General features: G+C 41.5%; 1 protein-coding gene across 3 annotated transcripts in view; it reads right to left on the bottom strand.

Moving 5' to 3' along the window:
• The window catches only part of Ipo9 (importin 9), a 42,201-nt gene extending 27,864 nt beyond the window's left edge, over nucleotides 1-14,337 (bottom strand). Inside the window, exons 1-5 of one of the 3 annotated variants that reach the window (XM_013115886.3) lie at nucleotides 14,125-14,336; nucleotides 9,842-9,959; nucleotides 3,004-3,065; nucleotides 2,716-2,802; nucleotides 1,796-1,997 (exon numbers count right to left, since the gene is read on the bottom strand). In XM_013115886.3, the coding sequence (XP_012971340.1) occupies nucleotides 1,796-1,997; nucleotides 2,716-2,802; nucleotides 3,004-3,065; nucleotides 9,842-9,896 (406 nt within the window). In that variant the 5' untranslated portion in view covers nucleotides 9,897-9,959; nucleotides 14,125-14,336. Of the gene's footprint in view, nucleotides 1-1,795; nucleotides 1,998-2,715; nucleotides 2,803-3,003; nucleotides 3,066-9,841; nucleotides 9,960-14,124 lie in introns of those variants that run through there. The other 2 variants (XM_005073401.4, XM_040737033.1) reach the window with 2 other exon arrangements.
• Nucleotides 14,338-14,810: the final 473 nt, after the last annotated feature.

Raw genomic sequence — 14,810 nt, 5'->3', positions numbered from 1 at the left:
CCAAACCCAAAAAACTGTCAAAAAAGACATAGATATTTCATTTAAAAAGAAAAAAGTCAGGTGGTGCTGGTACACACCTTTACGTTCAGCACTGGGAGGCAGAGGCAGGAGGATCTCTGAGTTCAAGGATAGCCTGGTCTATACAGCAAGTTCTAGGACAGACTACAGAGAAACCCATTCTCACAAGAAACCAGTGAGAGAGAAACAGATAAGATATTTGCGTGATTTCCATAACCCTAAATGAACGGAGGGGAAAGATGACTTCTAAAAGATTATTAGCAGCCGGGCGTTGGTGGCACACGCCTTTAATCCCAGCACTTGGGAGGCAGAGGCAGGTGGATCTCTGTGAGTTCGAGGCCAGCCTGGTCTACAGAGAGAGTTCCAGGATAGCCTCCAAGACAATACAGAGACACCCTGTCTCGAAAAACAAAAAACAAAAAACAAACAAACAAACAAACAAAAAAGATTATTAGCATAAGCTAGGTGGTGCACACCTTTAATTGCAGCACTTGGAGGCAGAGTTTGTAAGTTTGAGGCCAGCCTGCTCTATGAAGTGAGTCCCAGGACAGTCAAGGTTACGCAGAGAAACCCTGTCTCAAAAAACAGTGTTGGGGAAAACAAAACAAAACAAAACAAAAAACAGTGTTGGGAGGCCCTGCTGGTCAGAGGTTGCAGTCTACATGGCCTGGCAGCCCTCTCCAAGCTTGGCAACATGGAGGAGCCCCGCATCCCTAGTGCTGGGGGTATAAAGGTGTATACTATCATGCTCAGCTGAACCCTGGCCACTCTTAATTTTGCCTTGGTTCAACTTAACAGTGTAGTATAAGTCCTTGTGTTTTAATTACTGTACACTTCACCTCATGTGTTTATATATTATCGTTTAAAGATGGAACTATCAGTTGAGGCAGTTTCAAGAAGTATAGAGCCAGCTTCATAGAAAGGAATACTTAAGAATTATGTTAAGCCTAACCCTGACTCAAGTTTACTCAGAGTCTACTATTTTGTCAGTTAGTTGCTATGCTCAACACTTTACACAGATGAGCACATGTCAACTATCGAAAGAGAATGGCCATAGGCTCATATATTCGGACACTTGGTCAACAGGGTGTAGAACTGTTTGAGAAGGATTAGTTGTGGCCTTGTTGGAGGAAGTATGCCACTGGGGTGGTCTTTGAGGTTCCGAAGCCAGGTCTAGTGCTTGTCTCTCTGCTGTCAGATGGCAACGAGAAGCTCTAGCACCATGTCTGTCTGCTTCCCACCAAGGTTAAGCATGGACTAACCTCTAAGAGTATAAGCAAGCCCCAGTTTTGTAAGAGTTGTGTTGGTCATGGTGTCTCTTTATAGAAATAGACCAGTAATTAATAGTATAGCATCTTAGAAACTACGGATCAAAGATGTTAAGGGAAGTGTCAAGGCGCAGTCAGAATAGAAATCAGAAATCTAAGTGTTTATTTGCCATGGCATTCCTACATTTTTGTATGTGTGTATGCCATTCTAGCTTGAACACAGAGCCTTGTGCGTGATCTGTCACTGAACAATTACCCTCAGCCTCCAGTATTCCTCAGTAAAGATTTGGAAGTATAAGTAGTACTGTGCTAACTCAATTCCCTGGAAACAATCAATGGAACTTCTGGTGGCTATGGAGATAAAACCTAGAAGAGCAATATTTACAAAACCTAGAAGAAAGGAGCAACATGTAATAGATCTTTTGGTCTGGGCCACATTATCACATAGCTCTTAATTATTCCTCTCACAGAAGGTCAAATACCAACACCAGGGAAAATGCTTCTGGTACCTGTCAACACACGCATGGCTCCATGGACGGCATTTAAGTCTCCGCTCACCAACATCTCCATGAGCAGGCTGAAGAGTTGGGGCCAAGCTTCAGGCCAATCCCAATGGGCAATGGCTGACACAGCATAGGCCACACTGGAGCGTACTTTGCTTATGGATTCTCTCAACCCATTGGGTAATAGCTCCCGGATAACAATTTTTGCCTGTAAAGGAGGAAAGATTACTTGCCATTAATCAGGTGGTAAGTTGCAGGCAGAGCCCCATCTGCTTTGAGACTATGTTAGTTGCTCAGTTATAGCAGCCACATTTTTAAAAATTTACTCTTGTCGGTTTGCTTCTTTTTCAGGTCAGGGTTTCTCTGTGTATCCTTGGCTGTCCTGGAACTCACTCTAGACTAGGCTGGTCTCGACTAGATCTGCCTGCCTCTGCCTCCTGAGTGCTGGGACTAATGGCATGTGCTATGCCTGGCCCAGTAGCCACATTTTACCAGTTCATCAGCCACAGTGATCCTCATATTGGACATCACACAGACAAAGCTTTCCCACAATTGTAGAAGGTTCCAACCCACAATTCTAGACCTTGTACCTCATCTTTCCTTGGTTACCTGGGGTGATTATACTAAGTAGAAGTACTATTTCACTTAATTGTCAAGCCCTTTGAAGTTGGTAATTTTAACTCTAATTCAGGAAATTTAGGAAACTGGGTGTTCACAGCTAAATGTTTCAAATGCTCTCATGGTCTGCAAAAGGACAGAACTGGAAATTTTGAACACAGTCCATCCACAGTACTCATAATGCCACCCACTGTCTATTTTCTTCCTAGTCTTGTTTTCTGTTATTAAAAAATGTTACATTAATGCTGGATATATTAAGACTGCCTCTCACATCTCTGTAGGTGGACTAACCACGGAATCGCCTTTACCCTTTCTGTAGTTTCAGGAGGTCTGAACTTTTCCGATTGGGAACACCAGTGAGTCTCCACATATTGCTTCAAGATGACTGATGCCAGCTGCGAAGAGAGTAAGCCATCAGGTGCAACAAGAAACAGGACTTATTTCACATATAAAAACCATATATGTGGTTGATACATTTGAATCCTATCTAAATCGGGCACAAAAATCATGTTTTATACACTGCCCTTATTCTTTCTCTTCCCCTAAGTTTCATTACTGAGTAAAGGGGAATTATCTGTTGGTCAGCGAGGACTCACCTGACGGATGGCCAGTGCTCCCTGAGGATCTACAGTCAGTTCTGCCAGGTGAACACCAAATTCTGAAAAAGAAAGATTTACCGTGAGTCTAAGGAAATTCATGAAAGCCACAGCAATTCACTGAGCTCAACCTTGAGGCAATAAGGAAAGATTTCAGAAAGAAATTTGAACAACTATTTCTACAGTGCAGTGATTTCAGGAAACTGAGAAAATCTGGCTCAACAAGCGTAACCCTAAAAAACAAAACAAAGTAAGGGTCCCAAAGAACAGTTTTCAATGTGCAATATAAACTTTAGAAAAAGACAGGATTTTGTCATGTAGCTTAGTCTTGAACAAGATCCACCTGCCCCAGCTTGGTAAGCGCTAGGGTCACAGGTGTGACTCACATGCTTGATTAACAAGTCTTGGACTGTATATTGGGATATGTTATAAATTCTCACTACCAAATAAAAACATATCTTTTCACATTTGCAAAGTAGCCAACGTTGTATCAAGAATATAAGATCAAAGGTATACCATTATTTTATATCTCACAATTTAGGACTGAGCAAGTCACTATAGTTGCCACCAGTCACAAAGATAGAGATGGTTATAAATGTAAACACCCTACATTACAAATTTAGCACGAAAAACAAGCATCTGAATAATGTTTTTCTTGCCGGGCAGTGGCACACACCTTTAATCCCAGCACTTGGGAGGCAAAGGCAGGCGGATCTCTGTGAGTTAGGCCGGGCTGGACCGACAGCCTCCAAAACAATACAAAGAAACCCTGTCTCATAAAACAAACAAAAAAAAATGTTTTTCTTTGCAACACTCTCACTACATAACCCTGGCTGGCCTCATATGAATCCCCCAGTCCACCTTCTGAGGGCTAAGCTTAAAGGCCCACAAAGCCTACCACCCTTAAAAACAAACAAACAAAACAAAAACCCAATTATATGTGGAAATACACCAGGTTAAATGAGTGCAGTATTTAATTCATTAGCTAATTAATTTTTTAAACAAGGTCTCACCATGTAGTTGTGACTGGCCTGGAACTCATTATGAACATTAGGCTGACCTCTGCCTCCAGAGTGCTGGGATTAAAGGTGTGTGTCACTACAACCAGCCAGTATTACATTATTAACATTTTAAAGTTTTATCTCTATGTGTATTCATGAATGAATGTATACCACAAGTACGAAAGTACCAGTGGGAGCCAGAAGAGGGCTTCAGATCATAAGATCTCCTGAAGCCAGAGTTACAGACAGCTATGAGTCTTCCAACATGGGTGCTGGGAACCAAACTTAGGTTTGGTTCTGGAAGAGCAGCAAGAGCTCTTAACCACTGAGCTATCTCTCTAGCTTTATGTATTAAAATCATTTTTTAATCGGTTTCTTTTTTTAAAACTCTTTAATATGGCTAGTAGGAAATTTAAATTGTTATGTGACTCAAACCACATATACACACTACTCACCCCCCCCATCCCCACCCCCTGGCAAACAAACAAAACAACCTAGCAAGGGCTCTGGATTTGGGCAATGTGAAGCTACCACACTGTCCTTAGGTAAGTTATTCATCCTGTAAATCCCAGTTTCCAAATTCAAAAAGAAAGAACAGTGGTATCAACATGACAAGCAATCCTATGAAGATTGAACAATTTAGTACATACCATAATCCTGTCACACAGTAAAAACTTTATGACAAGTTATTTTGCTATTTATTAATTTTATTGCCTATCATCATGTAAGGCTAACGGGAACTCACCACATTTCTTCTAGTAATCCTAGGGCTTCATTTTCTTACATTTAGGCTCTTAATTCATTGGGGCTTATTTTTCTATAATACGGTGCAAATTTTGGGTCTAATTTCAAATGCTTATGCAGTTGTCCCATTCAGCAGTGGCGGCATGCACCTTTAATCCCAGCACTATTGAGGCAGAGGCAGGCGGATCTCTGAGTTGGAAACCAGCCTGGTATATCAGAGAGTGTTCAAGGACAGCTGGGGCTACACAGAGAAACCTGTCTCAAAAAAAAAAAAAAGTAGCCCAGGCTGGCCTCCAGCTGGCAACAATTCTACTACCTTAGCCTCCTAAGAGATGGGATCACAAAGGTTAGCTACCAAGTCCAGATCATGTGTTTCTTTTTCTTTTGGACAGTATCTCACTGTGTAGTTCGTGATGGCCTTGAACTCAAAATTCTCTTGCCTTAGTCCTCTTACAGCTTCGATTACAATTGTGTACCACTCAGCCAGAAGAGTTTCTGTATTTTAATTCTGACCTATCACATAAGGCAGATACAAAATTTTATACTTGCAGGCTCATGTTGCTGTACAAAAATTGCTTTCATATTTTGGAGCAGGGATGCTCTTGTTTTACTCGATTTTTATAGGTGTGTGTATGTGTTTTTAGACTTTATAATCTATAATTGCCTTTCTATTTACATGCCTGTGCCAGAGTTAATTATAGAAACTTTATATGTTTAAAGTAGAGCTTGTCCCTTCTGATAATTTTTCTTTTTGATTTTTTTCCCTTTTCTTTTTTGGTTTTCTGAGACAAGATTTCTCTATATAACAGTCCTGGCTGTCCTGGAACTCCATCTGTAGACCAGGCTGACCTTGAACTTATAGAGATCTGTCTGTGGTGCCTCCTGAGTGCTGGGATTAAAAGTGTGAACCACCACCACCCAGCTCTTTTCAATGTTTCTATAAATTACTCTTCAATCTGTTTTTCTATATGACCTTTAGAATCACCTTGTCTAGCTCATCTAATGTCCTATTATCTGAGCTAATAACAGATGTCTTTCCAGTTTGTTTCATTTAATGCAGGGCTGGGGAGATGGCTCAGTAGTTACAAGTACTTGCTGTTCTTCCAGAGGACCCAGGTTTGATTCTCGGCACCCATTTGGCAGCTCACAACTTGCTGTAACTCTATAGTTTTAGGGGATCCGATGCCCTTTTCTGGCTTCTAAGGGCACTTGCAAGCAAATGGTATACAGACATACACATAAGCAAAGCACCCACACACAGAAAATACAATAATAAAACCTGCTTCCTGAAAAACAAAACAATATAAACTAGATTTTTTTTAAAAAATCTATTTTCATTTTATGTACAATGGTGTTTTGCCTTCATGTATGTCTGTGTGAGGATGTTGGATTCCCTGGAACAGGCATTATAGACAGTTGTGAGCTGCCTTGTAGGTGCAGGGAGTTGAACCTGGGTCCTCTGGAAGAGCTGAGCCTCTTAACTGCTGAGCCATTTCTTCAACTCTATAACAGATTCTTATAGTTTCTGTTTGTTTTATTTCAAATTACTTAATCTTTTTTGATTGAAGTTGCAAATGGTTTTAAAAGCTTAAAAGCAAGTTAGATCCTTTGTGTATAAGAAAACAAGCTGTTGATTTTTATATTGTGTCCTGCAATTTTACCAGATCCTTAGAGCTCATTCTTTTTAATGCCTTTATTTTAATTTATTTCTTGCAACAAGAGGGCTTTTAGTCAGGCAAGTGTTCTATTGCTGCGTTCCACCCAGCCTCTCTCTAAGCTGCAGGTTTTGATACTTTTCTATGGTAGCCATCATGTCTCTCAGAAAAGGAGACTGTAAACCATGACAAAATAGGTTCTTCTTGAAAGACATTTATTAAATGCTTAAATCACGAACACTTAAAACCTTCAGAATCATCTCTACGGATACTGAAATTGACTGATTCCTAAGAGTGTTTTGGCCAGTTCAGATTCTGAGTAAACAGAAAAAGCCCATTTATTGAAATAGAAGAAACGGGTGTCTAAAACCCAATGTTATGAGTCAACTTTCAGAATGGACTCTAAAACACAGATGCGCCATCTCTAATTTATTTATTTATTATTTACTTACTCACTTACCTACTTATTTATTTTGGTTTTTCAAGACAGGGTTTCTCTGTTTAACAGCTCTGGATATCCTGGAACTCATTCTGTAGACAAGGCTGGCCTCCAAATCAGAGATCCACCTGCCTCTGCCTACTGAGTGCTGGGATTGAAGGTGTGTCACCATACCTAGCTGTCTTAAATACCAGTGTTTAGGTTTAATTTAAAAAGTCCATCAAATCTATAGTTAAATCTATTCCATCTTTTTCACATTATGCATTTATGTGTGTGCATCACACCTGGGTAGCGAGTGCCCAAGGGAAGTCAGAAGTTACGGACAGCTCAGGCATCATGTGGGTGAGAATTGAATCCTGGTCCTCTGGAAGTATAGTCAGTGTTCTTACCCCCTGAACCATCTCTCCAGAATTAGTTTCAAAAGGACAGAGACCCAATGAGACAGACAGTTCAGCATGCCCGATCACCTGAATTTGATCCCTGGAATCCACATGATGGAAGGAGAGAACCAACCCCAACAAGTTCTCTTCTGATCTCCACATACATGTCCTAGCATAAGCCCCATCTCCATAAATAAACAAATGTAATAAAAAAGGATAAGGAATACTACTAATAAAGGCATCCACACTTGCAATTCAGACATTTGGTGTGATAATGGATGTTAACCTCACACCTTGAGTCTACTTGGTCTTGGTCTCCCTGGACAGTGAATCAATTCTAGTGTGCTTCATGTAATTTCTTCAGAATGATATATATATATTCATAAACTGCCTGGAAGGACCAGAACTTTCTTTTAAGGCACTGTTTAAATAACATTTATGTAGGTTTTAAAGGTTCCTGGAAAGAGCTTAATTTTTGAATCATTCCTATAGGGACAAACTAAAATCAGGTAAAAATAAGCAAAATATTGAATCATATAGTATGAAAAAGATACCGAGGAATAAGACTTTTTGAGAAGGTTTTAAAATTTGAATTGAAACTATAAAGCTTAAATAAATTTGAATGATTATCTTCCAATGAGAACACTGATGCTCCCAGTTCTAGGGTGATGAAGCTTAGAGAAGGGAAAAGAAACCACATATTTTAGAGAACTCAGGAAAGCTGCACACAGGTCCTATGTCATCAAATGAAGAACTTCAAGTCAACTTTTCAGAGAAAAGCTTCCATGAAAGGTTTTTCTTTTCTTTTGGTGTCTGTGCCAGGAAGAGGTAGCACCCTAGTGATGATCACAAAGCCAGGAGCTTCTCTCTGCCACAGTCCTGAAGTGGCTGTATCTGGTAACCTACTAAAGACACACCTCACACTCCATTCAGCGCCTTGACTCTAGAGGATGGTGAGAACAGAGATTAGCCTAAGATTAAGATCTACACGGAGGACTGCAGTGCAAGCCAACCAGGAGTCTCCTCCACCTAAAGCACTTTAAGATGAATTTTTCTATAAAAGTTTATTTCCTTCACCTAAGAGAGAAGGTTGAAAGTTCAACTAATATGAATGCCTGTTTAAAAGTCTACTAGGAAAGACAACCTGAAGATTAACCGGGTTTATTAATAAAAGATTTAAAATAGAATGAATAAAATTCATTTTCTTCTCTACAAGTTCCCAGAGTCTCAAAATTACTAACCTTCAAATTTTAAAGACTAAAAACTAATTTGGATTAGGCTATAGTGGGATATAAGAAAGGAAATTTCTGCCTAAATTGTATAGCTCTGTTCATACCAAAAACTTTAATTTACAAGAAAGTTGAAGAATACACCAATGGCAATGGTGGTATGGCACTGATAATACGGTCTATAAAGTTAATGCAAAGAAAGAACAACTTTTTTCTCTTTGAAATATCTCCACAAGGCAAAACTTTATCTTGAGAGAATATTTAAAAGAACAAACAAACACCTGTTGAAGTTCAAAGTCTGGGCTTAAATACGATCAACACAGTTCCTTCTTTACATTGTTGATTTCTGTCAGAGGGCAGAAAACCCCACCTGATATGAATCTGAAGACCTTTTGTTTTTGAGATAGGGTTTCTCTGTGGCTTTGGAGCCTGTCCTGGAACTTGCTCTGTAGACCAGGCTGACCTGGAACTCACAGGGACTAAAGGAGTGTGCTACAACCACCCGGCTTGTGAATTTGAAGACTTTTACTAACAGAATCTATACAATACCTTTTGAAAAAAAACAAAACAAAACAACAACTAAATACTGTTACAAAACACCACTTCTTTTTATATGTGGACAAAAGTCCTTTAGAAATTCCTTGTTTTATGGCTATGTGCCTTACAATAACTTCAGAAAACACAAAAAGAGAAGAGCTAAATAACTTACTAGGGGATAATGAAAGCAGAGAAAACACAAGAGACACACAGACTGGACTTAGAAGAGACTAATTCAGATTAAATTAAGTTTCAATCTAAGACACTGAACTAAAGAATGCTCCTGTGAGAGCTATATGAAGTTAACTTCCCAGAGCCATTTTGTAAAGAAACATAACTTCCTTAGCTCCCCTTTCCAAGATTAAATAGGGACAGCCTTACTTGGTTAATCTAGACCTTTTCACCTGACTTTACTGGGTGCCTCTACTCCAAGCTGACATCCCCTGATGTTTCTAAGAAATCCTTTGCCTTCTCTCACTTTTTAGTGTCATGTTCCAAATTAAATTCATTTTCTAGTCTTCTGGGTATTTGTTCCTCCTTTCTGGTGATCTTTGCTCTCCTTTCTCTTACCCTATTTGGCAACAAATACCTGTGTAAACTTTGGTTTAGAAGGGAAAAAGTAAAAGAGGGCAGGGAGGATCAAGGATAAGTTAAGAAATGCGATATTTCTGTTCTTAAGGGTTTACTAGGGAGACAAAAGATTTGCCAGTGCCTTGATGTCCAACATTAGGGACTGTGAACAGAGAATATCTGTAGGAAAGATTTTTAAGCAGCACTTTTGAGAAGCCCCCTATCTGTCATGGGGTGGGTAAGCACCACAAAACCATAGCTTAAAGGGAAAAGAAAACTCTACCACTGGCCTTTTTCCGAGCGTGGCCGCCTTCCGCTCGGTTCAGTGCCCGCCACATGCCCAGGAGTGCGTCTGGATCCTTGCGGGGCGCCCTTCGCAGGTGGACAGTGCTTATGCTATACTGTAAGAAAGCCAGAAAAGTGCCCATGAGAACCAGAAAGCATTTCCAGCCAGTAGGATCATCTCTCTAGGCCTCTAAGATGAGAAAATCATCACACATAACTGAGCTGCATTTGAATGCCAGGAAAGCTGAGGGAGAGAATTATCCATACTTTCTGGTCAATACAATGGTTGGAGATGGAAAGAAATTATGTGTTCTCTTGGGAGCAAGGCAGAGAAGACTGGGCTGGGAATACAGCTCAGTGGTAGAATGCTTGCCTAGCCAGCGTGCACAAGGCCCTAACCACAGAAAAAAAAAAAAAGAAAGAAAAAAGACAAAAATACCAAGCCAAGGGCAAATGTTGGAGGGTGCATATATTCATTTCTAATAGATAAAAAATAAATAACAAGAAAAAGACTAGGTATAAACCTAGTTATTTTATAACAACCTAAGTTATGCAGGCTAGAGAACATAAGACTACATGGAAGTTACTCATTCCAACACTTAGGAAGCTCTTCTTCAAGTGGGAAAGTAAAAGAAAAGGAAAGAATTCCATTTTGAGATATGCCAGAAACAAAGAGGTGACATTTTAAAAGTGGTCTTACCATAAATTGAATGAAAAGAAAACAAAGGTGGCGGAACATTAAGATTCTGAGGTAAGAGACCTTTGGTAATCTACCTCTCTTATCTAATGCCCATGTGATCGAATGCTTGAAATGTCCCTATCTACTAATGTAACAGAATACAAGACTACAATAAATAAAAAAAAATCTTCCTACTTTTACTCTCTGTGGGTAGAACTAAAATTTCACAAACTCTGCTGATCAAACTCAGAATCTCAAACCTCTGAAGAAAAATGAAAGGAGACAATTATCTGCTGAATGCCACACTGCATGGGAATTCCAGACTTCTGAGTTCTGCCCCATTTAGCTCAGGACAGCGACAATGCCTGATGAAGTAGGAAACTGGGCATTATCTCTCCTCTGTGTGTGGCAATGAGGTTTTAATTATGTAAAGTTTTCAGGTTCCCCTAGATCCAAGTAATTATGGAAAAGAACAAGTGCAGAAGTTCAAGAAAACCCTTCTAGGACATCAGGCTAATAAAGAGGAATCAGGAGGATCTCTGGCATACTAACAGTTCTTTAGCTTCTAAGAGTATGTGCTCATTCTGGATAGTGTGGCAACTGATTGTGTTATTTCTCAGAAAATGCAAGCTGGAAGACAAAAAGAATAATCTGGATGTAACTTTTACTCTAGAAACCCCCGTTTTTTTGGAGATAAGGTTTCTCTGTGTAACAGCCCTGGATGTCCTGGAACTCACTCTGTAGATCAGGCTGGCCTCAAACTCACAGAGATCCGCCTGCCTCTGCCTCATGAGTGCTGGAATTAAAGGCGTGTGCTACCGCTGGCTGTCAGAAACTCTATTTCTTAAGAGAAGTGCTTATTTGAATCCCACCTATAGGGCCAAAGCTGTAGCTAGGTAGAAGAACACTTGCCTGTCACACACAAGGCTTTAAGTCTACCCAATCAACACTGGAGGGAAAAATTCTATTTATTATATAATTTGGCCAAATATGTTGTGTTTTCTTGCCCTTTCCTTTAAGAGGTAACAACTGGCTGTGCCTTTCCCCTGCCAAGGTAGAAATCCTTTTTACTTAATGTTTAAGAGTAGAGCTCAGTTGGGTGGTGGTGGTGCACGGCTTTGATCCCAGCACTCAGGAGGCAGAGGCAGGCGGATCTCTGTGAGTTCGAGGCCAGCCTGGTCTACAAGAGCTAGTTCCAGGACAGCCTCCAAAGCTACAGAGAAACCCTGTCTTGGGGAAAAAAAAAAGTAGAGTTCATCAGCTGGCAGCCAAGAAAGGCACACACCTTCCTGGCAAAAATAACAAGTCACATTTTAAAGACCACATGGGCCCAGTGTCCTATATGAGGCAATAGCAAATGGCTCATAGTACAGCTATTGGAGGGCAGAGGGACTCGAACTGGTAGTTACTTGACTCAGTGCTCTATGGAAACAGAAAAGATTAAAAAATAATAGAAAACACCAACCCCCAGATTTCTCATTAACTTCAAGTTTTAAGGAAGCTGTTTTAAATGATGAAAGTAAAGTTCATTCTTTTGGGGTAAAACTAGGCCAGAAAGCAATTCCAAGAATGCAAAATCACTTATTCACTCATTTGTAAGAAAGGCCCCTCCCTCACTCTGGTGGGCAGGACCTTTTAATCACAGCAACAATGTCCTGACAATCTAAAAGTAGCGTGTGATTACTCCTGGGGACCAGGCGCTACCTTCATGTAAAGGGTCATGGCTAAAGAAGAAGCTGCCCACTACCATTAAAAGGTATCTATGAGAATCAGCCAGAATGAAAGACTGGAGATTCTCTGGACCGAGTGGGAAGATGACTGTTAAAGGCACTCACAAAAAGATGCTTAAGGAACCAGCACCCTCTAACTAAAAACAGGAACATAAGGGGACAAGAGTATTTTAAAGCCACTGAAAAGTCCGACATAGTATATTCAATACTAACTACATTCTACACTTGAGCCACATGCCTTACCACCGCTCCTCTTACTGTATCAAAGCTTTCCCCGGCCTCTCTCATCACGTCACACACAGCACATTACCAGTAGGTTGTAGGGCACTAGATCAAAATCTGTACTTCTGATTTCAAGACTCCTCAAGACGACAAAAGTAGGAGACAAAAACTCCAAAATAGTTTCAACAAAAGTTTATAACTGGCTTTGCCTAGATAAGGAGATGAAGAAATCAGAGCAAGAATAGTGCTATTGTACAGTTTAAGTGTAAGCCCACCTTACGCTTAAAATGTATGTGTGTCAGACACACATTTGGACGTAGCCCCAACAATGGGTATCATTCAAGGAAGATTTAATGAAGGATGGGTCTGCATCAGACCAGCAACTAAATGCAAGCAGCATGTTAACTTTAGTAAGGGCTCTGCCTATCAGCGTTCTTTACACTTAAGGAAGGCAGGGACATGGGATGTAACGTCAAGCAATCTTACCTACAAAGTTAGGGACTCCTTCAGGTCAAGTCAGGCTTTGCTTCCTAACAGCTTTCTCCCACCCAGTTCCTTCTTTTAAAGAGAGTCTGGTGTGTTATAAACTACAACTGGCCTCTCCAAATAGTCAGCAACCTGTTAGGTCTCCCAGTAGTCCCAACAGAAGGAAACTTCCCTTGACAGTTGTTCATACTACAAGAGCATATAAAACTAAATTTAATGGACAACCCCCACATACACACATCTATTTCTTTCCAATAAAAATCAGTCCTGCAGGAGCATTAACTCAAGGCTATAAGGGTGGCCTAAGTTTAAGGAGCAGTGAAAATATTCTCTTGAGCTTGGGGATTCTGGGGGTCTGGGGTCCCACGGAAATTCTGATAAGAAACATTTCTTACATAAAGATCAAGGAGATTTTACCCTTTTTCTGTTCTTTGTAAATGGTCCTGATGAAAGCTCACTAGGCAGGAAATTAAAAGGAAACCTTAAACTAATAGTTTCTTCTCTATCATTTAAAAGAACATAATGGGAGGATGAGAACAAAGAATCTAAAACAAAGGGAAGATCGTTCCTGGACACAGAAATGCACAGTATTTAATAATTGCCAATGAGTCTTAAAAAAGAAAAAGAAACGGGAAGCATGGTCGGGAAAGCGAAGTAGTGGATGCATCTAAATGAGCTAATTTCTAGGAAAACTTGAGGTGTCTGAACCAGCCAGATTTAAAACTCTGATGTACAAACTTGTTTGATGGTAGCCGCCTTCTCAAAGGCCTTACCTCTCTTCCCTGATCCCACTACAACCGACTGCTGAAGGAAACGGCAAAAGACCTTGTCTTGAGCTCAAGAATCACCCAGACAGCGCGACCCCGACAGCGGCAACGTCGAACTCCATTTGTGTCCCCTGCAGAACCTCGGCACTATCTATCTTTTCAAGTCTTCACCCACCCCATCCCCGCTAAGGCTCCACCTTCCGCGACCCTCTCCTTGCAGACGCGCCACCCTTCTTCTAGAACTTTCACAGCCACCAGTGGCACCCCACCCACGTTTCCTAACCCAGTCCTCGCGCCCACCTCTGCCCTGGCTCACGCTCCCCAGACCCCTGCGGTCAGCGGAGTGTGCGGCCGGCCCAGGTACGCGCCATCCTCGTGACGGTCCTGCCTCACTCACCCTCTGTCACCTCCAGCACCTTAATCTGTTCCTCTGCAGCCGCCCGCACCTCCTGCACGGGGGACAGGATCCCGGTGAGGGTATCCACCAACGCCTCCTTCAATCCTTGTGCCACTGGACCCGGCAGCCCAGAAGCCGCACCAGCTGCCGCCGCTGCCGCCATCTTTTCTCCCCTCAGCCCGCCAGCCCCGCGGCCGGGACCCGCCACCAAATGACGGCTCCCGCGTACGGCCAATCCGCGAAGCCGCGCCTGCGCATCTAAGTACGCGGGAGCGGGCTGGGGGGCGGGGAGAGAGTGCAGCCTCCGGAGACAGCGCCTTCTGCCTCCGGAACCGAGCCGCGCTTTTGCGGGCCTGGAACGCTGTTGTATTCGTGTGCACTCAGAATCCCATAACGGTTTGGAGTCCCGAAAGTCGTACGCGCGGTTAGAAAGCGCTCTTGGAATAAAGGCCGTAATATAAGACATGTTAGGAAGATAGGATGGAAATGGATAGAGAGGGCTTTAAGGAAATACTATCTATTTTAAACTAATTCCCCTCCTCCCAACTAAAAACAACCTTGGTTAAATTGGGTCCGTTCATATTCTAGCTTTAGAGATCTAAAGATGCCTGCGGGGAAGGCGGTGGAGTGGAGGGGAACGGGCTGAGAAACAGTCGGGGATAGTCACTTTGCAAAGGTATAGTTTC

This window comes from Mesocricetus auratus, unplaced genomic scaffold (assembly GCF_017639785.1).
Source record: "Mesocricetus auratus isolate SY011 unplaced genomic scaffold, BCM_Maur_2.0 Super-Scaffold_100676, whole genome shotgun sequence".
NCBI classification, from domain to species: domain Eukaryota; kingdom Metazoa; phylum Chordata; class Mammalia; order Rodentia; family Cricetidae; genus Mesocricetus; species Mesocricetus auratus.
Note: the sequence above shows the minus strand (reverse complement) of the source record. Positions and strands in the feature narration are given on the sequence as shown.